This window comes from Podarcis filfolensis (assembly GCF_964270895.1).
Source record: "Podarcis filfolensis genome assembly, chromosome: 17".
NCBI classification, from domain to species: Eukaryota; Metazoa; Chordata; class Lepidosauria; order Squamata; family Lacertidae; genus Podarcis; species Podarcis filfolensis.
In genome coordinates, this window is record NC_139621.1 from 14759828 (window position 1) to 14785481 (window position 25654).

The 25654-nt window shown below is 48.8% G+C and overlaps 1 protein-coding gene and 1 long non-coding RNA gene across 2 annotated transcripts in view; one reads left to right on the forward strand and one right to left on the reverse strand.

Moving 5' to 3' along the window:
- LOC310753144 overlaps positions 1 to 25654 on the forward strand; it is a 356996-nt gene that overhangs the window by 170859 nt on the left and 160483 nt on the right. The window lies entirely within an intron of this gene.
- ADAMTSL1 (ADAMTS like 1) overlaps positions 1 to 25654 on the reverse strand; it is a 257528-nt gene that overhangs the window by 5004 nt on the left and 226870 nt on the right. Inside the window, exons 24-28 of the mRNA XM_083592741.1 lie at positions 22858 to 23058; positions 21396 to 21576; positions 15892 to 16099; positions 10923 to 11032; positions 1057 to 1277 (exon numbers count right to left, since the gene is read on the reverse strand). Coding sequence (XP_083448867.1) covers positions 1057 to 1277; positions 10923 to 11032; positions 15892 to 16099; positions 21396 to 21576; positions 22858 to 23058 — 921 coding nt within the window. The remainder of the gene's footprint in view (positions 1 to 1056; positions 1278 to 10922; positions 11033 to 15891; positions 16100 to 21395; positions 21577 to 22857; positions 23059 to 25654) is intronic.

Sequence of the window (25654 nt, forward strand, 5' to 3'; positions counted from 1 at the left end):
CATCTCATATGTTGACTGGTTTTACAGCTTCTCTCTGCAAAGTTCCTATCTTCCTATCATTTCATTACCGTTGCAACATTTAGGGCCATTTCTTTCACAGAACTGAAGACAGAACTATTGGCCGTTTACTTCCCCCCACCCAAAAAAGCCACATAACTTTTTTGTCTGCAATTTGGCAGGCTTAATCCAATCTGCAGGGGGTCTTGGGCTTGAACATTTCATTCGCTTTGGCCAAAGGCGGAGAAAGTTATAGCTGTTTTTAGATACTCCATTATAGTGAATGGGGAACACACAGCTTTTTAAATATATATATATATATACAGAACAGATTAAAGCCTGAAATGCAGGTCAAACTGAAACAAAGATTGAACGGGGGAGAGTGTGGCATGATGCAGAAACAGATCATATTTTTTTTTAATGCACAGCTTGCAAGGTGAATCTTGGGGCCTCTCTAGAACTCCAAAACAAAGGAGCTGTGAGAAAAAAGATTATGCAAATATATATTCATATATATGAATCAGTACATATTTCAACCTCCATATGGGATTATCCTGCGACAATGTCTATAAAGAATAACCATAGAGCTTTATTTATATAGTACAGTGGTACCTCGGGTTACATATGCTTCAGGTTACAGACTCCGCTAACCCAGAAATAGTACCTCAGGTTAAGAACTTTGCTTCAGGATGAGAACAGAAATCATGCTCCGGCGGTGTGGCAGCAGCAGGAGGCCCCATTAGTTAAAGTGGTGCTTCAGGTTAAGAACGGACCTCCAGAATGAATTAAGTACTTAACCCGAGGTACCACTGTAATGTGATTTGCTTTACATGCAACTGTTCTGTAAGCTAGTCTTTCATGATGTTCTGCCGGGTAGTGATGAGAACTTTATCATATATAATCTGATTAGAAATCTGGGGAATCAGCAGTGTAGTGAAATTCATGCACAACCAGCTATGACCACCTGGCAGAGGATGACATGTGAACCAGTCCCCAGAATCTGCATTTTCAGACAGTGGCTTTCCCCAGCGAGTGCAGTGCTAAGTTGGAAAGACGTACTATTTTCACAGGGAGTGATGTTGCAGCGTTGCCAGTTAGCCGGCCTCGGTCTCCAGGCGCAGTAGTGCTCTTGCACAGGTTTGTTGGTGCGGACACGCACACATTCCACTCGTCTCGACTGGAAGCCGTAGTTCCCGCAGGTAGCCGTGCACAGAGTCCACAGACTGACCCTCCAGTGCACTCCGCAAGCATCTGTCCAACAGTTCTGCGTGCTCAGAGGCCTTTTGGCAAACAGAAGAGATACAATGCTACTGCAGAAATATTCTTAAAAACAACACCTGTACGAGCCTTTCAGGAAAGGCTGACCCTTGTCTGGCCAAGTAGGAGTCAAACCAGAGACAGTCCCCTGTCTTGACAAATCAACCAGAAGGATGTACACTCTGCATATAAAGGGACCCCTGACCATTAGGTCCAGTCGTGGCCAACTCTGGGGTTGCGGCGCTCATCTTGCTTTATTGGCCGAGGGAGCCGGCGTACAGCTTCCGGGTCATGTGGCCAGCATGACTAAGCCGCTTCTGACGAACCAGAGCAGCGCACGGAAACGCCGTTTACCTTCCCGCTGGAGCGGTACCTATTTATCTACTTGCACTTGGAGATGCTTTCGAACTGCTAGGTTGGCAGGAGCAAGGAACAAGCAACGGGAGTTCACCCCGTTGCGGGGATTCGAATCGCCGACCTTCTGATCGGTAAGTCCGAGGCTCTGTGGTTTAACTCACAGTGCCACCCGCATCCCTACACTCTGCATATACACACACACAAACACATGGAATGATTCACTACAGTATGCAGAATTCTGCACAATGATAATGTACCATCGTGCCTACCTGAAGGTTAGGTTTTGCTTGTCCAGTGTAGCATCACTGAGTTGGGCTTACTTGTGCCTCTCGTGGACCAAGGCAGGAGTAGCTTTTACAGGAAATAGGTTGGGTCCTCTTAGTTTTGCATACTCGCCAAGCATTAACAGTCCAGAACTGAAACTCAGCAGAGTGCTAACCCATTTCTTGCAACAAACCATTAACCAAAAGCCAACCGTGCAAATGGTGCCCTGAAAAAATTGCTAAGCCGAAACGAAGTTGTAAGAGGAGTCACAAATGACTGCAGGAGCAAAAAACCTTCAAAAGTGGCCAGCCTATTTCTTGTTCAAGATTACTCCTGCCTTCGTACAAGTAAGCCAAATTCAATGATGCTACAGTGGCAAGCAAAACAGCCCAGTTCTCTTCCCATCATTTTGCACAGTTTATTCCGACATCTGTATGACTTTGCATATTTGCTTCTGGTTTTGCAAGTCATAAGGAAAAGGCGAGGATCTGTGAAACGCACAGACGCCCTGCCTTCTGCTACTGGAATCTTGCCAATGCCGTCTGGCTTCCAGGGTTCCAGCATCCAAGCATTTCTTTCTAACAATAAGGGCTGGACACTTGCCCTTTATAAAATGAAAAGTTGCGCTTTTCCGGAAGCTGAATTGTGTGTGCAGTATTTTCTACATCCACATGAAATCATAACATGTAAACATAGTCTGCCAGTAAGAAAAGAGAGGAAGAGGATTGGCTAATGTTTTCATTTTCTCCTTTAACGAGCCAATCCATCCATTCATAAAGCACAACTACTCTGTCCTCTTGAGAGTCCCATGGACTGCAAGAAGATCCAACCTCTCCATTCTGAAGGAAATCAGCCCTGAGTGCTCACTGGAAGGGCAGATCCTGAAGCTGAGGCTCCAAGACTTTGGCCACCTCATGAGAAGAGAAGACTCCCTGGAAAAGACCCTGATGCTGGGAAAGATGGAGGGCACAAGGAGAAGGGGACGACAGAGGACGAGACGGTTGGACAGGGTTCTCGAAGCTACCAGCGTGAATTTGACCAAACTGCGGGAGGCGGTGGAAGACAGGAGTGCCTGGCGTGCTCTGGTCCATGGGGTCACAAAGAGTCGGACACGACTAAACGACTAAACAACAACAACAACTACTCTGTCCTAGATTTATTCACTTTGCAAATTGCAACATTGCCTCCAGGCATTCTCAGCATTGGTAGACTTTATTTTGCGACAGGTGAAATTGTTAGATGAAGCATTGAAATGGGTGGGGTTTAAGGGACCAGGGTGCTTGTGGGCTTCTCACACGCATCTGGTTGACCACTTTGAGAACAGGATGCTGGGCCAGGTTGTCCTTTGGCTTATCTGGCAGGGCTCTTGCTATGTTACTAATGCTGGCTCCGCTCTACCCATCCTACAGGATGGGCTTTCTCCCTGTCCAGCTCCCGTCTTTTCTTGCTTGGGGGACAAATGTTTCCAGAACAGGGACCTGATGACTTTTCCTCCTTGAGATGCTGGCAGGTTGGGGATTTCTCTTTTCCAGCTCCGTCTGCTCTCATGGTTGTGGTGGTGAGATTCAGGAAAGGAAGGGGACGACTGAACTTCCATCTTGGATTGGCATTTCCCTTCTTAAGCTTGCTGCTTAGGGAAGAGGATGAGCTACTCAGACTGTGATTTGCCTTGGTTTCTTTTTTAATGAGCTATAAACCAAATCCAGTAGAGTTATTTCACTCTCTTCATAAGTCCCCATTATCATGGGTAATGAAGTGACCATATTCAAGGTAACTAGAACTTGCAGGAAATATGGACCTTCCCTAAAAAATATAAATGGTTCCATCCCAAAATCTGTTGCAATACCCCTTCCCATATGAGAGAATACATTTGCATTCCTCTGTGATAAGGGATGATGTTAGATATATAGTTGTAGCTCGCACTCCACAGGAAACAGGTGACTGGGAGTGGCCGCGGAGACCACATAACACTGGTCCTGAAAGATCTACATTGGCTCCCAGTGCGTTTCCGAGCACAATTCAAAGTGTTGGTGCTGAACTTTAAAGCAGTAAATGGTCTTGGCCCAGTATACCTGAAGGAGCCTCTCCACCCCCATAGTTCAACCTGGACACTGAGGTTCAGCTCCAAGGTGGTTCCCTCCCTGCGAGAAGTGAGGTCACAGGGAACCAGGCAGAGGGCCTTCTTGGTGGTGGCGCCCGCCCTGTGGAACACCCTCCCATCAGATGTCAAGGAGAGAAAAAACTACATGACTTTTAGAGGACATCTGAAGGCAGCCCTGTTTAGGGAAGCTTTTAATGTTTGGTGTTGTCAGAGGCTCAGGAGCAGAAGAGCAGGGGAGAGAGCAAATAGAGAGCGGAGGAGAGGAATCAGAGGGGAGCGTAGGGGAATATGACAGTGGACCGAGAGATTCCATGAGCTTCTCCAGCGAATCTGAAGATTCCCAGGAGGGGGCGCCTATGGTAAGGGCGAGGCGAATCCCAGAGGGGACGATCCATAAACAAGGAACCAGAGGGGAGTCCCAAGGGAGTAGCGGAGCTGTAGGGCCAGTTCCCCCACCAGAGCACAGTGGGGGGGAAGAGTCACGTGAGTCAGGACCAGCTTCTCCTCCATCGGGGAGTGGGGAGACGGAGGGAAGGCCAGGTCCAGCTAGCCTCCCCGAAAGGGGGAGCAGTGACACAAGTGTAACGGTCAGAAGGAAAGTGGGAGGCTGCGCGCGCGCGCCAAGTTCAAATGTGGAGGAGCGCGGGACAGCAGAAAACCCGGATTGGGAGCCAGGTCCTAAAGCCCGAAAGAGGGGGGGGGAGGAGTCGGGAGAATCAGCGTCAGAAGAATCTCGGAGGGCTGAGACTCCGACTAGCAGAAGGACCCAGAGAAAGAAGGAACAGAGAAAAAGGTGGAGTAAGGCTAGAACCGTAAGCTGGTGTCAGGGGGGAGGAGATTCAGATGGGAGTTCTACGGTCTGACGGACAGATGTAGCGTTGCACGCTGCGCGTCTAGAAATGAGACTGAACTTCAATAAAGACTTTTAAACTTGGGCAAGGAGCAGCGTTGGTCTTGTGTGAGCTGGGACCTTGGGCAGCGCTGACAGTAACTCCCATCCCACTAAACTCTGCAAGCTCACGGAGATAGGCAAAGATGACCACTGAGGAAAAGGTCAAGCAATTGCAGGAAGCGGTGTCAACGCTCTACGCAGAATTGGCTGCGTCTAAGAAAAAAGAAGAAGACACAGCTGCGCTCTGCCAGGATCTGCAAGCCAGGTGGGAAAAATGGGGAAAGGAGGGGCAGCTGGGAGCCAAGCCGGAGGGAGTTAGCCTCGGGAAAAGGGGGGCGAGCCTTGTGACCCATTTTGACGGGAACCTGCAGCAGTACCCAAACTTCAGAGCAGAAGTAGTCTTCGCGCTCAATTTGCTTCGGAAAGATTTTAGGGATGAGGAGGAGAAAGTGGGTTTCATAATCACTCATCTGCATGGGGAAGCTAAGTCGTGGCTGCGAACCTTGCTACGCGAAAATGACCCCGCCCTCAAAGATTCAAGCGCTTTTATTGGAGCCATGGACGCTTGCTTTAAATCAACGGTGGATGTGGATGTCGCTAGAAGGGAAATGCATGGATTGCGACAAGGAAGAGCGACGGTGCGCCAGTATCATTCCCGCTTTTTTGGGTTAGTAAATGTGCTGGGCTGGCAGAAGGACTCAGCTGCCGTCAGGGATCTGTTCTGGGAGGGGCTGAATGGAGCCGTGAAAGATGAGCTGGCCAGGGGAGAGAGACCCCAAAATACAGCAGAAGTAGTCCAAAGGGCGCTCGCAATTGGGGTGCGCCTGGAAGAACGCCCGTGGAGCAGGGAGGAGGGGCGAAGAGCAAACACGTCAGCTAGAACGACTCCCTTCCTACCCAGAGAGACAGAGCGCGCTCAGTCCACGCCTCCTCTGATGAGTGGAGAGGAGCCAATGGAAATCGGAGGTGCAAGGGCTCAGACAGCAAGCAGAGCCCAAACACCAGGAGCAGTCAAGGCGAAGGCTCCTAGAGGGAGCAGGAAGTGTTACATCTGCGACAGTGCACAGCACATGGCGAAAGAGTGTCCCCAGAGGCTCCAGAAGCACACTGCAGCCTCAGCAACTGTTAAAGGAGGAATTCAGCAGGGAGTAGAGCAGCAGGGAAAAGGCGACGCCTGGTTGGAGATGGAGGCTCTGGGGCTCAACCAGGCGAGTCAGTGAAGCAGTCCCCAGAGATTTTGCAGCCCACAGACCCCCTCCCACCCAAACCAGTGGTGCAACTCACTGCATCGCTCCAGCTGCCCGATGGGCTCACCCTGGAGGTCCCTATTACCATTGACTCTGGTAGCAACGCAGACTTTGTAGGGTTGGACTTCGTCAAGCAGCATCGCATAGCACTCCTGCCAGCCACGACGCCCCTAAATGTTGTCACGGTAGATGGCAGGAAGATACTGGGAGGAGAGGTGGTACAGCAGACACCGCCTCTGGTGATGCAAATTGGGAACCACCGCGAAGTCATCAGTTTCAACGTCACCCACCTGTCGGACACGCCCATAGTGTTGGGCATGAGTTGGCTGGATAGGCACAGCCCGGCACTAGCATGGTACCAGCGGCAATTGACCTTCTGCTCTTCCTACTGCGCAGCGCACTGCATCCAAACCTGCCAGGAAGAAGAGGGGCAAGAGGATGCACCGCAGCTACACCTAGGCATGGTGCAAGCGGTGCCCAACAAGTACAAGGCCTTTTTGGAAGTCTTCTGCGAGAAGGAAGCAGACAAGCTGCCTCCCCACAGACCCTACGACTGCAAGATTGACCTCCTGCCAGGGGCGACGCTGCCGACTGGGAGACTGTACTCCATGTCTGAAGACGAAATGCAAGAACTCAGGGAGTTCATAGATCGCAATTTGAAGCGGGGATTCATCCGGGAATCCAAAGCAGTGGGGGGCAGTCCCGTGTTTTTCGTGAAGAAGAGAGACACGCCCGAACGCAGGCTTATAGTTGATTATAGGCTCATAAATTCCAAAACAAAGCCCGCAGCATTCCCCATGCCCAAGATCGACGACCTGCTCGCGACGGTGAGGAAGGGACGGATCTTCACCAAGTTGGATCTACGAGGGGCCTACAACCTTATACGCATGCGGGAGGGCGACGAGTGGAAGACAGCCATGTTTACGCCTTTAGGAACCTATGAATACAGAGTCATGCCGTTTGGTCTCCAGAATGGCTCCCATTGTTTCCAAGCTTTCATGCACCACGTGCTAGCGGGACTCCTCTACAAGAAGTGCGTCTGCTTTTTAGATGATATCCTGATCTTTTCGGACTCGCAGGAGGCGCACGAGGAGGACGTCAAGGAGGTCCTGCAGAGACTACGGGAGCACAGACTTTATGCCAAACTGGAGAAGTGCCAGTTCGACACGACAGAGGTGGATTTCCTGGGCTACAAGCTGTCCGACAAGGGACTTGCCATGGACAGCGCCAAGGTCCGCTCAGTGTTGGACTGGAAGAGCCCGCGCAACCGGAAGGAGGTCCAGAAGTTCGTCGGTTTCGCCAACTTTTATCGCAAGTTCATCAAGGGGTTCGCGAAAGAGACGGCGGCCATCACGGACACCCTCAGCTCCAAGAAGAAGAAGTTCACCTGGACGGACCAGGCGGAGCAGTCCTTTCGGAGGCTCAAGCGTCTCTTCGCGTCCGAAGAACAGCTGCTACACGTAAACCCCAGCAAACCGATGAGGGTTGAAACGGACGCCTCGGACAGAGCGGTGGGGGCGGTCCTGTTGCAACAAGATCCGCAAGGGGACTGGAGACCGTGCGCATTCTACTCCAGGAAGCTCAGCACGTCGGAGCAGAACTACACCATCTGGGACAGGGAGTTGCTGGCCATTCATGCAGCCTTCAAGGCGTGGCGGCACTTCCTCGTCGGAGCCAGACACACAGTGCAGGTCCGCACGGACCACAAGAACCTGGAGTACTGGCGCACGGCGAAGTTCCTGAACCAGAGACACATCCGCTGGGCGGAGTTCTTTGCAGATTTCGATTTCCGGATAGAATACATCCCGGGAGACAACAACGTCATGGCGGATGCGCTATCCAGGAAGCCGCAGTATCTCGAGGAAGCGGCACCGGCAGCGGCCAAACACATTTTCGCACCAGAGGTGTGGGCGTGCGCTTCAGCCGCAGTGGACCTGGACGCAGTCCGTCGCGCGCTACAGGCGGATTCGTTTGCGCAATCCAAGATGGAGGAGGTGCGAAACGGCACAGCGAGGGACGACGAGTTCCAGATACGCGACGGACTACTCCTCCACAAAGGGGCTCTCTACGTACCGGGAGACGACCTTCGCGCGAGAGTTTTGCAGCAGCTGCACGACGCGCCCAGCGCTGGGCACTTCGGCAAGGACAAGACGGCGGAATTAGTAACCAGGGACTTTTGGTGGCCCAAGGTGCGGGGAGAAGTTGCGGATTACGTTTCCAGGTGTGACACCTGCCAAAGGGCCAAGCCAGTACACAGGAAGCCGGCAGGTCTGCTGGAACCGCTGCAGACGCCGCTCGAACCATGGGAGAAAGTGGCCCTGGACTTTGTTACAGATCTGCCCAGTTCGCGCGGCAAAACAGCGGTACTAGTGGTCGTAGACCTCTTCACCAAGATGGCGCATTTCATTCCGTGCGCGAAGGTGGCCACAGCGGAACAGACCGCCAAGTTGTTCATAGACCACGTGTTCAAAGCTCACGGCCTGCCGCGGTCCATCCTGTCCGACCGGGGCCGCCAATTCATCTCGAACTTCTGGCAGAAGCTGCTGGGCATCCTGAACGTCAAGATCAACTTAGCGTCGGCACGACACCCGCAGACCAACGGACAAGCGGAGAGGGTCAACGCCATCATGCAGCAGTACCTGCGATGCTACGCCAATCAACAGCCCTCGACCTGGGTGGACTACCTACCGCTAGCCGAGTTTGCCTACAACAACACGAAGCACGGGTCTACAGGGGTGACACCGTTCTTCGCCAACAATGGGCGCCACCCCAGAACCTTCCCGGGGTTGGAGACCGAGGCAGAGGGGGAGCCACGGGGGGCAGAGCACTTAGCCGCAGAGTTACAGGAGGTCCATGAGCAACTCCGAAGGCACTTGGAACTCGCGAAACACGCCTACAAGATGCAGGCAGACAGGCACAGGAGGGTTGGGGAAGACATACAGGTAGGGGACTGGGTCTGGTTAGCAGCTCAGGCAGTGCCGGCCAGAACGCTAGCTAAGAGGAAGCTAGGACACAAGCAGCTGGGACCTTACCAGGTCGCGGCACAAATCAATCCAGTGGCCTACCGGTTGACACTCCCGGAGGGCTCCAGAATGCACCCAGTCTTTCACAGGTCAGTGCTCATGCCTTACAAGGCGCCCCACAGGTTTCAGGCGCCAGGGACCGCACCAGCTCCACGTAGCCCATCGCCAACAGGGGAGGGACCACAGAGGGCGACCCCACTCAACGAGGTCACACAGATTTTGGACTCCAGATGGGGGGAAGAGGGAGTTGAATATCTCCTCGCCAGGGAGGGTACTCCAGCCAGCGCCAACGAGTGGGTGCCGTGTTACGCCGTGGAGGAGCACTACCTCAAAGACGAGTTCCATTCGATCTTCCCACACAGACCCATGCCGGAGGAGTATTTCGACGACTGGCTTTTCACACCCACACTGTCAGCCAGCACGTTCCAGGGTTTCTCCTCAGATGAGGAGCCGACGCCGGGGAAGAGCTCCCCGGAGGGGTCGCTCTCGGGGTTTGCCACGGACCGCTCCTATTGGTGGGACACTCAACCAGAAGTGGGGTGGAGCAGGGAACTGCTGAGGGAGCCCTTGCACACAGCCTCACCCGAGGGACCGGGTGGAGAGGAGGACATGGACGTGTGGGGGGAGGATCTTGGTTTTGAGCACGACAGCAGAGAAATGGAAGCAGAGGAAGTCGACGTCGACGAACCCATCGTGGGGGGGCTTGATCCCGCTGGCCGGTTGCACACCAGGGGGAGAGAACGGAAGCCAGCACTCACACCCCCAGCGCTGGAGCACCTGGAACCCACACCCGAAGAGGGGGAGGGGGAAGGGGGGGCTTCGAGGGGGGATGGATGTCAGAGGCTCAGGAGCAGAAGAGCAGGGGAGAGAGCAAATAGAGAGCGGAGGAGAGGAATCAGAGGGGAGCGTAGGGGAATATGACAGTGGACCGAGAGATTCCATGAGCTTCTCCAGCGAATCTGAAGATTCCCAGGAGGGGGCGCCTATGGTAAGGGCGAGGCGAATCCCAGAGGGGACGATCCATAAACAAGGAACCAGAGGGGAGTCCCAAGGGAGTAGCGGAGCTGTAGGGCCAGTTCCCCCACCAGAGCACAGTGGGGGGGAAGAGTCACGTGAGTCAGGACCAGCTTCTCCTCCATCGGGGAGTGGGGAGACGGAGGGAAGGCCAGGTCCAGCTAGCCTCCCCGAAAGGGGGAGCAGTGACACAAGTGTAACGGTCAGAAGGAAAGTGGGAGGCTGCGCGCGCGCGCCAAGTTCAAATGTGGAGGAGCGCGGGACAGCAGAAAACCCGGATTGGGAGCCAGGTCCTAAAGCCCGAAAGAGGGGGGGGGAGGAGTCGGGAGAATCAGCGTCAGAAGAATCTCGGAGGGCTGAGACTCCGACTAGCAGAAGGACCCAGAGAAAGAAGGAACAGAGAAAAAGGTGGAGTAAGGCTAGAACCGTAAGCTGGTGTCAGGGGGGAGGAGATTCAGATGGGAGTTCTACGGTCTGACGGACAGATGTAGCGTTGCACGCTGCGCATCTAGAAATGAGACTGAACTTCAATAAAGACTTTTAAACTTGGGCAAGGAGCAGCGTTGGTCTTGTGTGAGCTGGGACCTTGGGCAGCGCTGACAGGTGTTTTATCGTGCTTTTAATATTCCGTTGGGAGCTGTCCAGAGTGGCTGGGGTATAAATAATTCCACCCCCCAACAGGATTAAAACTTAAAGTTCCAAACATAAATAATGCTGTGTCACAATTGGCAAACATGGTGTCAGTTTCTGAAAATATCAGCAGGGCTTACCTTGGAAGGGAGCTGCATTGGTCGGAAGGCACAGATATCCCATCCCTGGTCCGGCAGAAAACCTGCCTGTGTTGTACAGCCAGTCGAGATCCAATGCATGGTCCATTACACTGTTAACAAAGACAACTGGACGCTTAGAACAGACATGCACTATTTATTATTATTATTATTATCAAAGAATGCAGCCTACCAATCATGTATCAAAACCTACCAAGGGCTTGATAAATATTTATTTGTTGCTCGCCCAGGATTGTAAAAGAGGTGTGTGTGTTGGGGGGTTAATTCCCAAGCACCTGACGCTCCACAATATGTGGCTGGTATATTGAATTCAGTTCGGTGGGTCATAAATTGAGCAGGCTGCAGCAGAACGAAGATATAGCATGCATTTCTTTCAGTAGTGCTAAAGGAACACTGCAAATGAGTCAGATGCCCCCTGTCTTTTGCTACGGATCTGTGGCCTGGGATATGTATGATTTAATAAATTATTGTTAAATTCCAGAAGCGTAGCTAGGGTGGTCTGTTTCAGCAAAACCAACAAGAGTCCTGTTGCACCAGGAAATTAATGGTAGCATGGACTTTTGCGTGCCAGAGCCCCTGAAAACTGATGCTACAGTAAACACATTAGTCTTTCAAACTGCTTTGGTTGGTACTATAAATTCAAGAGTTTAGGACAAATGAAAAGTCCCCTCTCACTTTCCCATTTTCTTGGCCTGCAGCTTGAGATCCACACGGCAAATGGCACTCTATCCCGTTTGCCGGATGTTTTACTACTCATAATTTACAGGCAACCCCTTAAAAACAAGTAATCAAAAAGCACGAGACAATTAATGCAAGACCTGGAAACATAACAAAAGTCGTGAATGAGAATTCGTAAAGAGTTTCATGGAAGGGTTGTCCACAGATCTAAGGAAAATTCCCCTCAGTGTGAAAAAATGGGGAATGACTACAGATCTGCCTAAATGAAAATAATTAAAAAGAACTCTGCAGTGGAAATATATATCAGTTAGGCTCCTGCTCGTTGCCAGATTTCATAGCCTCTTGGCCTTCTCGTAGTTGATCATGAAGTTGTGATCCTAGAAGACCAACAAGGTCACATGAAGCCTTCTGTTGTTTGGTGCAGGGATGCAGAGTCAATCATCATGTCCTCAAGGTAAGGAAAAGGGAATAGGCACAGAAGCAGCCACTACCTAGGTGAATGCTCTCTGGGCTGAGGCAAGGGCAAACCAGATTGCTTCGTATTGGAGGTGAAAGCCGTTGTAGGCAAACATGAGGAACCTGTGCTGTGGTGGAAAGATAGGAACGCGTGTGGGATGTGATCCACGAGAAGCAGCCAAGTACAACATTCCTTGTAATGCTAGAGAAGACACACAGGGAAATGTTTGGTCCAGCCAGTCAAAACTTCCTGTTCCTCCTGGCTGGAGCATCCTTCCTTTGCATGTGATAGAAGGCGGGTGTGGCCTTACCTGTCCAGGTAATAAAAGGATAAGACACGCAGCACACTTTATCTTTTTGACTTCCTTCTTCGTTTGACCAGCTTTTAGCTAGGACTGCTCTGCTAGCTCTCAGCTAGCAGAAGCACTGGGATCATTCCCCCATATGGGGTAGATCCACATGTACATATTTGTAACTAAGTCTGCCTTCAGGAATCCAACTGTGAACTGATGTGAGTAAACTTCTTTTATTGACTTTGAATAACACTGTGGTGTCTTTATTCTTTTAAGAGGGATTCAAGGGAACTTACCAGGTATGTACAATTCAATCTGAGACAGGCTGAATTGTATAATAGTGAGAGGCTCACACGAACCTGCAACCAGCTATCTGCTGTGCATGTAAAAAGGGGAATGTAAACTCTGCTAAGTAAAGGAACTTGCTAGTGCAAGTTAGGAAGGATATTAATAAACAATATATCCTCTCCTGCCACCCTGGACATTCCCACAATGCGCAGGTTGGCTTCTGTCAGATAGTCAGAAGACATGAAGCCCCCCTTTTGGAGATATTCCTGAATAGGCTGTAACGTCTCCATCTGAAAACGGTGGTGTTTATGAGTTGGTTGCAAAACTTGAGGTCTAATACTGTTCTGAGTGATCTATCTTTCTTGGATGTGGTAAAGGTAGAATAGATCCCTGAGCCACATTCTTCTTGAAGAATGTGCTCCACCAACTGCTCTATCTAGTAGGTGTACCATTGCATTTCTGACCCCAGCTCTCTTGGAGGGGTCTGGCGAGACTGGAGACGGTAAGAATTTGGATGGAGGAGCTGTAGGTTCATTCCAGACAAACACCATTGTGGATATTGTCCAGCACCCTTCGGTCTGATGTGGTCAGCTGCCGGCTAGCTGCCCTCCCACTGGAATGGCAACATTACTGAGAGTGGTGGGGTTTGTTCTGTTGAGTGTTGCAGGATTAGGACTATTGATTTGATTTATGCTCCTGCTCATTGCCAGATATCACCTCCAACTTGATTCCTCACCAAATACTGTGGACATTGCCTGCTTAAATGACTATATTGTCTGGAAGTTGAATGATCGATCATGCTGTGAACACCCCAAAGCTCTGGAGTCAATCCAACCCTGAATAGAGCTACTACTACTCAGAGGGGACTCAATCCATCCATTACTCTGAACAGCCTGCTCACAAACAGCATTTTAAATTCCTCAGCCCTAGACTTCAAATTCTTGGGAGAAAAGCAATGACAAACCTAGACAGCATCTTAAAAAGCAGAGACATCACCTTGCCAACAAAGGTCCGTATAGTTAAAGCTATGGTTTTCCCAGTAGTGATGTATGGAAGTGAGAGCTGGACCATCAAGAAGGCTGATCGCCGAAGAATTGATGCTTTTGAATTATGGTGTTGGAGGAGACTCTTGAGAGTCCCATGGACTGCAAGAAGATCAAACGTATCAATTCTTAAAGAAATCAGCCCTGAGTGCTCACTGGAAGGACAGATCGTGAAGCTGAGGCTCCAAGACTTTGGCCACCTCATGAGAAGAGAAGACTTCCTGGAAAAGACCCTGAAGTTGGGAAAGATGGAGGGCACAAGGAGAAGGGGATGACAGAGGCTGAGATGGTTGGACACTGTTCTCGAAGCTACCAGCATGAGTTTGACTAAACTGCGGGAGGCAGTGGAAGACAGGAGTGCCTGGAGTGCTCTGGTCCATGGGGTCACGAAGAGTCGGACATGACTCTACGACTGAACAACAACAACAGACTTCAAATCCGTAGTCTCAAATATCTCCACTGCAAACTAACATGAGTGAAACTGGAGTTACAGTGAACGTACTTAATTCTTATGAGAAATGATTGCATGGAATTCCTGCCTTTGAGGCTGACACGACACCTACATCAAAACTAAATGATACGAGACAGGAGGAGGGGGGGGAGGAGGTCTGTTTGCAGAGGGGACAACGTAATCTGCTTATTTTCCCTGCACTTTGGGAAAGGTAATCATTGAGCTTGGCCAATCGGAACCTGATGTCTCCTTGAGTGGACTGTGTGATACAATGGTGAAATGGCACTGATCCATGGCCAGTAATCTGTTCTTAATTGTAATCAGAATAATCAATTTGTAGGCCTGCCTGGGAATGGAGCCTTGTAAGTTTACACAATGCATGAGAAACTCCTCTCCCTGTTCTCTGGTTGGAGAAATATTATATCAGAAAGCCGAAAGGTCAGGTGAAACAGATGAATTCATACAACTTTTTATAATTGAGCTTGGATATGACATCATGGGATGCTATAAACTAACAGCCATCCCTCTGGGGGAACTAGACATAAACCTTACCTGACATTCCAGGGAAAGTACAAATTAGACCATTCGCTTACAGCTTTTCAAGGAAAGATCTGATCCTTTTAAAATAAATGGCAGCATGATAAGTCAATGCTGGAGGGAACATTTTCTAAAATCTACCAAAGCAGAATTTGTGTGTGTGCACGCATACACATGTTTTTAATGCAGTTGTTATCAGCTAAATGAAAGCTGATAATAAGTCTGATTTGGCCATAGGATACCCTGCAATCCTTCTTCACCCCACCAAACCGTATTCTTCAGGATGGGCTAGCATTGCCCTCATTGTGGCAGCTCAACACATACTGTGTAACGGACAGTAATGTAATGTGTAATGTCTTTTAACCAGGGAATTATAAGTCCATCTGGTTCATCAGGAGTTGTAGAATAAACGTTGCTAGTTGACCCACAAGGCCTTTTTACCTGTCTGACATAAGACGTACTTTATTTGCTATTCTTTCAAATTGGCTTACCATGCTGTGATCATTCTCAGTAATGGGCCGGATATTGCGGATGATGCAGTCATACGGCTATTATAATTTTATCAGGATATTACTGGGTTCTGCTAAACTTAATTTCCCTGTGCAGCTAATATTTAACAACATCCATTAAAACATATGGCTTAACGCCGTCATTTTAGGGTCAACCAAGAGCGACAGCAACATGCGCTTACAATTTCCTTTAATGCTATTATGATTAATATACACCAAACTTTTTAAACACACACACACATGCCCATGTTAAAATGCTAATTTTTGCTTGCACTGAAGCAGTCCTGAGAGGCAGGTCACCGTGGTTTTACAGGTGGGTAACTGGGATGATGACTTGCACAGAGCCATCTAGTAGAGAGACACCAACCCAATTTTTAAAATGCATTCTCAACCCCTGTTTTAACCTCCTCACAATCCCAAACAAGAAGAAGAGTTTGGATTTGATATCCCGCTTTATCACTACCCTAAGGAGTCTAAAAGCGGCTAACATTCTCCTTTCCCTTCCTCCCCCACAACAAACACTCTGTGAGGTGAGTGGGGCTGAGAGACTTCAGAGAAGTGTGACTAGCCCAAGGTCACCCAGCAGCTGCATGTGGAGGAGCGGGGAAGCGAACCCAGTTCACCAGATTACGAATCTACCGCTCTTAACCACTACACCACACTGGCTCCTAATGACTGGCAGCTGCGTGTACTTACCTGCCCCCAGGCAGATGTTGCCCACTCGACACACAGCTGTCTGTTACAGCTCTGGGTGTCCACTGGGCGCTTGGAAAGTTGAGCACATGCGTCGTTTGACATGGGCATAGAGCTGCCTGCAGCTGTCAGCTTTTGACATGTCACCCGACGGGTCTGGATGCCTCCGCCACAGCTTTGTGTACAATGGGACCACGACGTCACCATCCATCTAGCACAAGGAAAGGAAGAAGAATGACTGGTGGGTGAGCCACAGGGGTGTAGCAAAACGACCTGCCTTACCTTCCTTCTGAAACTGTACACTTTCAGTCAACTTGGCTTTTATCCTAACAAGGATTCTCACCTACTTCCGTGAAAGGCCAGTGGGACTCGAGAAACTCAAAAAACCTCTCTCTCTCTAGCAGTGAACAAGGTGGTAGGTGCTGAGTGAAGCGCAACCAAAATGGGGCCAGCGAGAAACAACAGGGGAGACATAAGTAAAAAAAGGAAAAAGCCGCAACTTTTTCAAACACCTGTTGAAGAGTGAGAATGCCCAGGAGGTGCTGAATGCTAGCTGTCAGTTGGGGGAAAAAACAGGCATGGGAGGAATTTAATCTTCTACACCCACTCTTTATAGCGTGTTGTAAAATGTAAAGGACCCCTGGACGGTTAAGTCCAGTCAAAGGCGACTATGGGGTTGCGGTGCTCATCTCGCTTTCAGGCCAAGGGAGCCGGCGTTTGTCCGCAGACAGCTTTCCGGGTCATGTGGCCAGCAGGACTAAACCGCTTCTGGCGCAACAGGACACCGCGATAGAAACCAGAGCACATGGAACACCGTTTACCTTCCCGCTGGAGTGGTACCTATTTATCTACTTGCACTGGTGTGCTTTCAAGCTGCTAGGTTGGTAGGAGCTGGGACCGAGCAACGGGAGCTCACCCCGTCGTGCAGATTCAAACTGCCAACCCTCCGATCGGCAAGCCCTAGGCTCTGTGGTTGAGACCACAGGGCCACCCATGTCCCTGGCTTAGCTTGCTGTATCCAGGAGGAGGCACGTGACTGGCACCCTGAATAGGAACACGCCAATTAGGTGTGATGATGACGACACACTGCAACCTTTTGTTGCAGGTAGGGGTGGGGAGAATTTTGGTTTGGTTCCCATTTCAATGTGAATCCACTTAATTCGCCCTCCCTAAAACAACGTGAGAACCGAAACACAGCCATCTCTCAAAACTCACACTTCTCCGAATTTTGTGGTGCAGTTCTCCAACAAAAAAAATGTAATGAAGTGCATATATTATGAGTAAAGTGGGCATAAAAATGCATATTTCGGCAAAAATAACGTACAAACACACATATTATGGAAAATTGCTTCCAAATACATAAAAAAGAACATAAAAAAGTTATGTTAGGAGAAATGTGAATTTAAATGGTAGGAATGTTCACCAGGACTTGTCAAGTGACACAGATCTCAGGCAAACTTATCTTAAGACTGTGAAAATGAGCAACTGAAATGTACAGATTCATCCATTTCTATTTCATGCCTAGGAAATGCAATTTTTGATGCATTGCTAATTCTTAAGGTTCTATGACACTGGCAGACCAAGAATATACATTATAATGATACTTGAACTGTTTCTTTTTTTTCTTTGTGGGGTGGTGCTGTGATTTGACAATATAATTTAGGCTGCAGTCCTAACTAGGAAGCAAGGACCTTTGAATAAAATGCAAAAATAGAGAGGAATTTAGTAAATCATTAGAAGGGGTTGAGGGAAGTCTTAGGCTGTGATAACCAAAGATTTGTTAAGATGTTATGAAGTTGTTATGCTGTAAAATTTGTGCAAGGAACTTACTTCGAAGTAAACATGAATAGGACTTCTCTTTCTTGTCCTTTAAATTAAATAAAAATGCAAACTCTGCAACTGTGAATTTGCTTTTATTATTCTTCTCTTAACCTGGACTACCCCCACCCCAAATACCCCCCCCCAAAAAACCTATCAGGTCCTGCCAAAACAAAGAAAACACACTTTCCCTGTCTTTGTAACACTGCTCTTTGAAAAGGTCAAATCCACAGGTTTTTCTGCCCCTTGTAAATTTCAGCCCTGCATTTCCAACCTCTTTCTCTTTCCCAACTTATGCACATTTCATCAGTTTCTTGGGAGTCGGGAAAAACAGCATGGACGCTGCTGCAGCTTAGGAGAGGGGCGAATGAATGTGCATAAATCATTCCTGCAGAATGTGTTTCCCACCAGCAAGTCAGAATTTTGCTGATATTAATGAGCGAGTTTCATATTTCACACACTCTCCTGGTCCCGGTTGTCCCTTACGGTTCAGCTGGCCATCCTTTGCCTAAAGCAGAGGTGTGTGGAACATTATGGAAAAGTAATTAAAAGGGAGTTATTTCCAAGATGGCCACTCCAAGCTGATCATGCAGATCTTTGCTTTTGTTGTTTCATTTCTATTGGCAGCTGTGCTGCTGCTATTGTCAGAAAAGATTCCGAGGTCATGAAACACCGGAAATGGCCCCTGGTAGACCTTTGCTCCATAACGTCTACGTTGGCCTGGTTTCTCATGACACAGCAAATGGCTTGCGGGGACCACACAAACTTGCAGGTTCTCGGAGAGCAGCTCGCAACCACTTTGCTCCTCTGCAGTCTTTCACTTCCACACCATACTGAGCTGAGCAAATGTTTGACTTAGCATTCTGTTGTCCAAACCCAGGCTGGCGGTTGAGCTCTCTTCTTGCTAACCAATGGCAGTAAAAAGGTAAAGGGACCCCTGACCATTAGGTCCAGTCGTGGCTGACTCTGGGGTTGCGGCGCTCATCTCGCTTTATTGGCTGAGGGAGCCGGTGTACAGCTTCCGGGTCATGTGGCCAGCATGGCTAAGCCGCTTCTGGCGAACCAGAGCAGTGCACGGAAACGCCGTTTACCTTCCTGCTGGAGTGGTACCTATTTATCTACTTGCACTGGCATGCTTTCAAACTGCTAGGTTGGCAGGAGCAGGGACCGAGCAACAGGAGCTCACCCAGTTGTGGGGATTCGAACCGCCGACCTTCTGATCGGCAAGTCCTAGGCTCTGTGGTTTAACCCACAGCGCCACCCGCGTCCCCTAACCAATAGCTGTAGCAAAGGCTGTACAGCCTGTTGTTAGTGAAGAGAGAGCTGAACCACGTGGCCAAGTTTGGACGGCTCAGCGCGGCACCTGAGTTGAAAAGGCAGAGGAGGAGCAAAAAAAAAGACAGCAAGCTTTTCTCTGGGAGCACACACACTTGGGAAGATGGGTGGGTCCCTGTGTCTGGACGGGGCTGTTCTCCTTCGTAAAGAACAGGTGCATAGGTTGGGGGCAGTCCTGGATCCATCGTTATCACTTGAGGGTCAAGTAGCCTCATGAGACCAGGGCCCTGCAGGATTTAACCTCCTTCCGCAGGGCCTGTAAGACAGAGCTATTTCTCCTGGCTTTCAATTTGAACTTAGCCTGATCTTTTATTCCCCTTCCTTCCCTCCCCCCTTCCCCTTTTTATGAAGATTACCCACTCTGGGATCCCACATCTAATTCTCCTCGCTGGCCCAAATAGGACCAAAATTTAGCCAGCTAGCCCTTGTGATCATCTAATGTTTATTGGGTGGCTTTCCCCCCTAAATTGATTTTTGAATTCTGAATTTATTGTTATTCATGTTTTATACTGTATTTTAAGCTGTTTTTCGTTGCATCAATTAAGTGTTTTAAGTTTGTTGTTAGCTGCCCTGAGCCCGGTTTTCTGAACCGGGAAGGGTGGGGTATACATGAAAAATTATTATTATTATTAATGGCTAGGAGTGCCTTTCAGTGGCGTGCGGTGATCTTTTTTTTGTAGGGGAACAGTTAGGGCCAGATGCTCCAGCTTGCAAAGGCAATTGGGAGGTCTGATGTTGCATGTGTGACATGTGTTTGAGCATCACGCCTCACGCTCTGAGCTAGGCACAAGCTTTCCAGACCTTGGGGAGGAAGTGCCAGGCTTTAATACTTTAATACTCTAATTTACTGAGAACCTTTAGGGGACTAGCCTAGTTCCCCTAGTCCACTGACTGCATGCCACTGTACAGGGTAGATATGGATTGTAGCTAATTTTACGGGTTTACGTCACTTCCCAAACCAGACGTGGCAGCATAGTGGGTGCAGAATAAATGGGAGTATGTACGCAGCCTACATTTTCTCCAAAAGATGGGTTGAAAAATCTAGTCTCTCCCAAGCACAAGTCTAGGAATCTTTATGTCTAAGATAACACTGCATAATAACATGGGGAGTGTGGCCTGCAGTTTGGTTCAGTTTATTTATTTAAAACCGCTGGCCATAACAAAACAGATCACAGAATACAGTAGTCCCCGAAAAGTGCTGAGAATTATTGCTTTCTTTTACTAAGCTGTGCTTTTTACAAGCCGTCTCATAAAAGGAACTATGTGACCATGAAAGCTGGATTCACCCAATATTTCTACCGCCTCCTGCATTCATATGGACCTCGTTTCTCTCTGTTTTTTTTTACAAGAGTTTCCTCACTTGACTGCTGGCAGGGAACTCTTTATTTACTGCAGGCTACCAAATTTGTGTGTGTGTGTGTGTTGCTTTATAAGGCTGATTAATATTCTACCTACAGCCTTTTAAATGTGTTTGTGGGATGGGGGGCATTATTGTTTTGTTTTAACTATTTACTTGCGTTTTTACCTTGTATTTTCATCCTGTGAATCACCCTCAGATCTTGTGATGAAAGGTAGTATATAAATCTAATAAATAACGACCACAACCACCAGGCAGTTTCAATCCTGCGGTGCAATCTGCACTTCAGTAGCATTGGGAATGCGCACAGCACATGTTGAAAACACATGACTAAACACATGATTAAAGCATGTGACTTCTGCTGAAGAATCCTGGGAACTGTAGTTCCCCCCTCACAGAGCTACAATTCCCAATACTCTTAACAAAACCACAGAATTATTAAGCGAAGTCGTGTGGTTTAAAAGTGCATTGACGGTGCTTTCCATGTATGGTGTGGATCAATGTTTGGTTAGCAAAAAGGTAAAGGACCCCTGGATGGTTAAGTCCAGTCAAAGGTGACTATGGGATTGCAGCACTCATCTCTCTTTCAGGCTGAGGGAGCCGGCGTTCGTTCACAAACAGCTTTCCGGGTCATGTGGCCAGCAGGACTAAACCGCTTCTGGCACAACAGGACACTGTGACGGAAACCAGAGTGCACAGAAACACTGTTTACCTTCCTGCCACAGTGGTACCTATTTATCTACTTGGACTGGTGTGCTTTCAGACTGCTAGGTTGGCAGGAGCTGGGACAGAGCAATTGGAGCTCACCCCGTCATGCGGATTCGAACTGCCAAACTTCCGATCGGCAAGCCCAAGAGGCTCAGTGGTTTAGACCACAGCGCCACCCGCATCCCTCCTTTTTGTCAGCAACACACTCTTAGCTAGAGAAGGGAACCATCATTGCTTTGTAGTGATGCTTTGTAGCACATAATTATACATTTCAGGGGAAAGGCCAAACCTCGAAGGGCAATCTCTTCTGTTACAAGCAACCGGCTGCAGAGTCGGTTTCGGCTTCTCCATGCAGTGGGAGATGTTGACTTGGGCTCTGTCCAGTAAGCATCTCAGCTGGTGATACTGCAGACCCTTGTTACCGCAGGAGGCTGAGCAGGGCGACAGCTTATCCACCGACCACCAGTAATCTGCAAGAATAGCAAAACATCCAGGTGAAAAGATCTAACAGAGTTAGATCTAATAGAGCTTATTAGCAGGTGTAAAAAGCACCAGACTTCTCAACCCATCTTTTTTTTTTTGCATCAATATATTTATATGGTTATAGGTCATGGGTGGGTAAGGTTTTTTTTACCCTCAAGGGCCACGTTCTCTTCTGGGTAACCTTCTGAGGGCCGCATACCAGTGGTGGGCAGAGGCAGAGGCAGAAGTAGGTGCAGCAGCAAATGTAAATTTTATCTTTGTAGAGTAGGTGAGTTTCTACACGGTGCACACACTCAACTCATCCTCTGTCCTTCATCCAGACAAGAAAGAGGCATTTTCAGAGTCCATTAATGCACATTCCGTGAAACCCGTGTTCTGTGGTACCCGCAGCAGTTCCTTAGATTTCCAAATGTGATCCCATGTCCAAAAAGGTTGGGGAAACCTGACAGTCATTGCCATTTATTGGAAATGGCTTTTTCCTCCACCACCACAACCCTTTTGATGCAAGTAACCAGAGCCAGATTTAGGTTTGATGAGGCCCTAAGTTACTGAAGGTAATGGGGGCCTTTCTATGTCCAGCTGTCCTTTGTCAACAACAAATGGTCGCTGTTTTTGTGTTGAATATATGCTATATGGTAATTTATGGACCTCATAGGTATCTAAAGCCATTTGTGCATGTTGCCCTGCAACCAGCCCATGTAGAATGTAGGCACCCTATATATAGAAAGGAGCAAACCAGTGATATTTTAGGGAGCAGGCAGGTAGGTGGGGCCCATGACTTACATCATAGGAGCCTACACAACACAAAACACTGTTGCTGTAGGTAGGTTTTATTTTATTTGTTTTTTATCTTATATTTTGGAAATGTACATCCAGATATTTTTCTTCCTTTAATTTTTTTTGGGACCCCTAAGAGAGTAGGGCCCTAAGCTAGAGCTTGTTTAGCTTATACGTAAATCTGGCACTGTGTGGAGCTGCTCCAGTATTTCAAAAGTTGCTTTGGTTGGGTATGCTTAACATTACACCATAGGTTATAAACGTTTGGTATTTGTGAATGCCGGTGAAGTGTGTCCTCTTCTTTGAGCTTACTGACTCTGTTGGCAATATTCTAAAATCCATAATCTATTGCCCAGAAACTGACTGCTTCCACATGAAATTTGTATGCTGTTTGTTTGTGTGTTTGTTTGTGTGTGTGTGTGTGTTTAAACAACAACTGTATTACCTATGCCATTACACCAATTCCAAAAATCTAGAGGTGCCGTATTTACCTTGGACTGTCAGAGATGTTTTTTGTACGAGCAAGCCTGCCTCGTTCTGAGCCATGCAGCTGATTTCTCCTTGATAATCAAGGCTGATGTTCAGTATCTGAATAATCTCTCCAGACGACAACACATGGTGAGGCATGCTGAGGGGCTGACCAGCATGAAACCAGGTAATGTTAGGAGCAGGATGACCATTCACAGGGCAGCCTAAAAAAGAGAAGAAAAAAGGACAGTAACATATCAAATCCCAGCAAACTTGGTCCCCGATAGCAGAGAACCCAAAGATGGTAGCTCCATATTCTTGACTTAAACATTCATATCTGCATTGTCCTGTTCAATTCAAAATGGCCAGTGACATTCATATGAAGAGCAATAAAGATCATGAAACAGATCCTTTGCAAACCCATCACCAAAGAGACACTACCTACAAGAGAATAGTAGTAAGCTCTGAGCTGCTGGCTTCATTAGACTGGCCCCACTCCAGAGGCGGTTTTAGAGTACAGTCACACCTCGGGTTGAAGTTGCTTTAGGCTGAGCATTTTCAGGTTGCGCTCCGCGGCGACCCGGAAGTAATGGAACGTGTTACTTCCGGGTTTCGCCGCTCGCGCATATGCAGATGCTCAAAATGACGTCACGCGCATGCGCAAAAGCGGTGAATCGCAACCCGTGCACACACAGACGTGGGTTGCGTTCTGCTCTGGATGCGAACGGGGCTCCGGAACGGATCCCGTTCGCATCCAGAAGTACCACTGTAGTGTGATTGGTTTGGCTGCACTGGGCGCCAACACCACAGGGTGTCGCACAGCAACAACAATGCAAAATGGAGCACGAGAGGGTCCCTCGACTGTTAGTGTTGCTGAAATTTGAGGGCCCCTGCCCACTCCTGACATCCACCGAGGATTGGGTCAGAATAATAAAGATGGCAAGGCTGGTGAGTCCCTGCAAATCATTACCAGCAGCGGAGGAAGCTGCTCAGGTGCCTGGGGCAGGGCACCCAGTGGCGGGGCGAGCCACCCATAGGGGCAGAGCGCACCACAGGGCCTCCGGAGTCTGCCTGCCTCCTCCCACTCAGCTGCCCTACAGCTGGGGGGGGGGGAGGCAGCAGGCGGACCGTTCGAGCAGCATTTAGCCTGTACGTACCCAAGCCACAGCTTCACTCCCAAGAGAGACGTGTGGCTCAGGCACACTGCAGGCCCTGCAGTGAGTTCTGCCCAGCATTTTGTCACCCCCCTCAGTGGTGACACCCGGGGCGCTCCATACCCACCACACCCCCTTCTTCCACCCCTGATCATTACAGTGGACGCTCGGGTTGCGGATGTGATTTGTGCGGGATGCACGTTTGCAACCTGCGTCTGAGCAGAAGTAACCTGTTCTGGTACTTCCGGGTTTTGGCGGTCCACAACCCGAAAAAACGCAACCTGAAGTGGCTGTAACCCGAGGTATGACTGTATTACAGTCATACCTTGGGTTGAATATGCTTCAGGTTGAGCACTTTTGGGTTGTGCTCTACGGCGACCTGGAAGTAACAGAACGCGTTACTTCCGGGTTTCGCCGCTTGCACATGCGCAGACGGTCAAAATGACATCACGCGCATGCACGGAAGCAGTGAATCGCGACCCACGCAGTCGCGGGTTGCGTTCGCTTCAGCTGGAACAGATCCCATTCGCATCCTGAGGTACCACTGTACAAGGACCCCTGCCAAGGCCACCAGTTCTGGCACATCCCCCAATATATTGCATTGCATCCAGCCTTCTTTTAGGTATAACACATCTAAACGCCAAGGCAGGTCTTATAAAAACATCAGTGCTCTTTGCGGCCTGTTTTCACGAAGCCAGACTCTTTCACTTGCACCATTTCCCCCCAACTGATGGCTCTGAAGCGGGGACATGATACTTGCACAGACAACCGTAAGCCTTGGCTCCTGTGAAAGGTTCTGTGCACAGCAGACGAGGGCTCTTGCCTCCACAGCGTGCTGTGCCTGTAACTTTCGCATTGTGGCTAGGCGTGATCTGGCCCCGAGTGACTCCTAGTTTTTATGCATGTTGCAGATGGGAACAGAATGTATAAAAGTACATCCGCAGGTTCACAACAACTACACTGAAGGCCAAATTCAGTTTGTCCTCAGCCAATTTTTTTCTCTTTTTTTCATCTCCTACAAAGTTCTGGGTTGCCAAATAAGTCAAGCCTTGTTCTCATCGCTATATATTTAATTTGCATCAGCTATTACTACCTCTTCCAAAACCAGTATATAAGATAATGGAAATACCATTATCAACAATGGGAAAATAAATAAGTAAAACTCGCCCCCTGTTCTTGCAGCATGTGCAGTGATACATTTTCCTATTTCTCTCTTTCTCTCTCTCACCCTTTCTGATATCTATGAAAGTAGTAAGTAACATGTATTTCTCACTTGCACCTGTGAGAGGAGCATCAATCACCCTTGACAGGCGAGATATTCTACATACATTCTTTACTACAAAACATAGTATCTTGCACAGTGAGAATAAAATATAAAAAGATACTGAAGACTGACCTTTCATTCTGTGGAAAGGAATATTAATCCCACCTAATGCATCCCACCTAATGAGCCAACAGTGTGACGCGGCAGCTAAAAAAGCCAATGCAATTCTGGGCTGCATCAATAGGAGTATAGCATCTAGACCAAGGGAAGTAATAGTGCCACTGTATTCTGCTCTGGTCAGACCTCACCTGGAGTACTGTGTCCAGTTCTGGGCACCACAGTTCAAGAAGGACACTGACAAACTGGAACGTGTCCAGAGGAGGGCAACCAAAATGGTCAAAG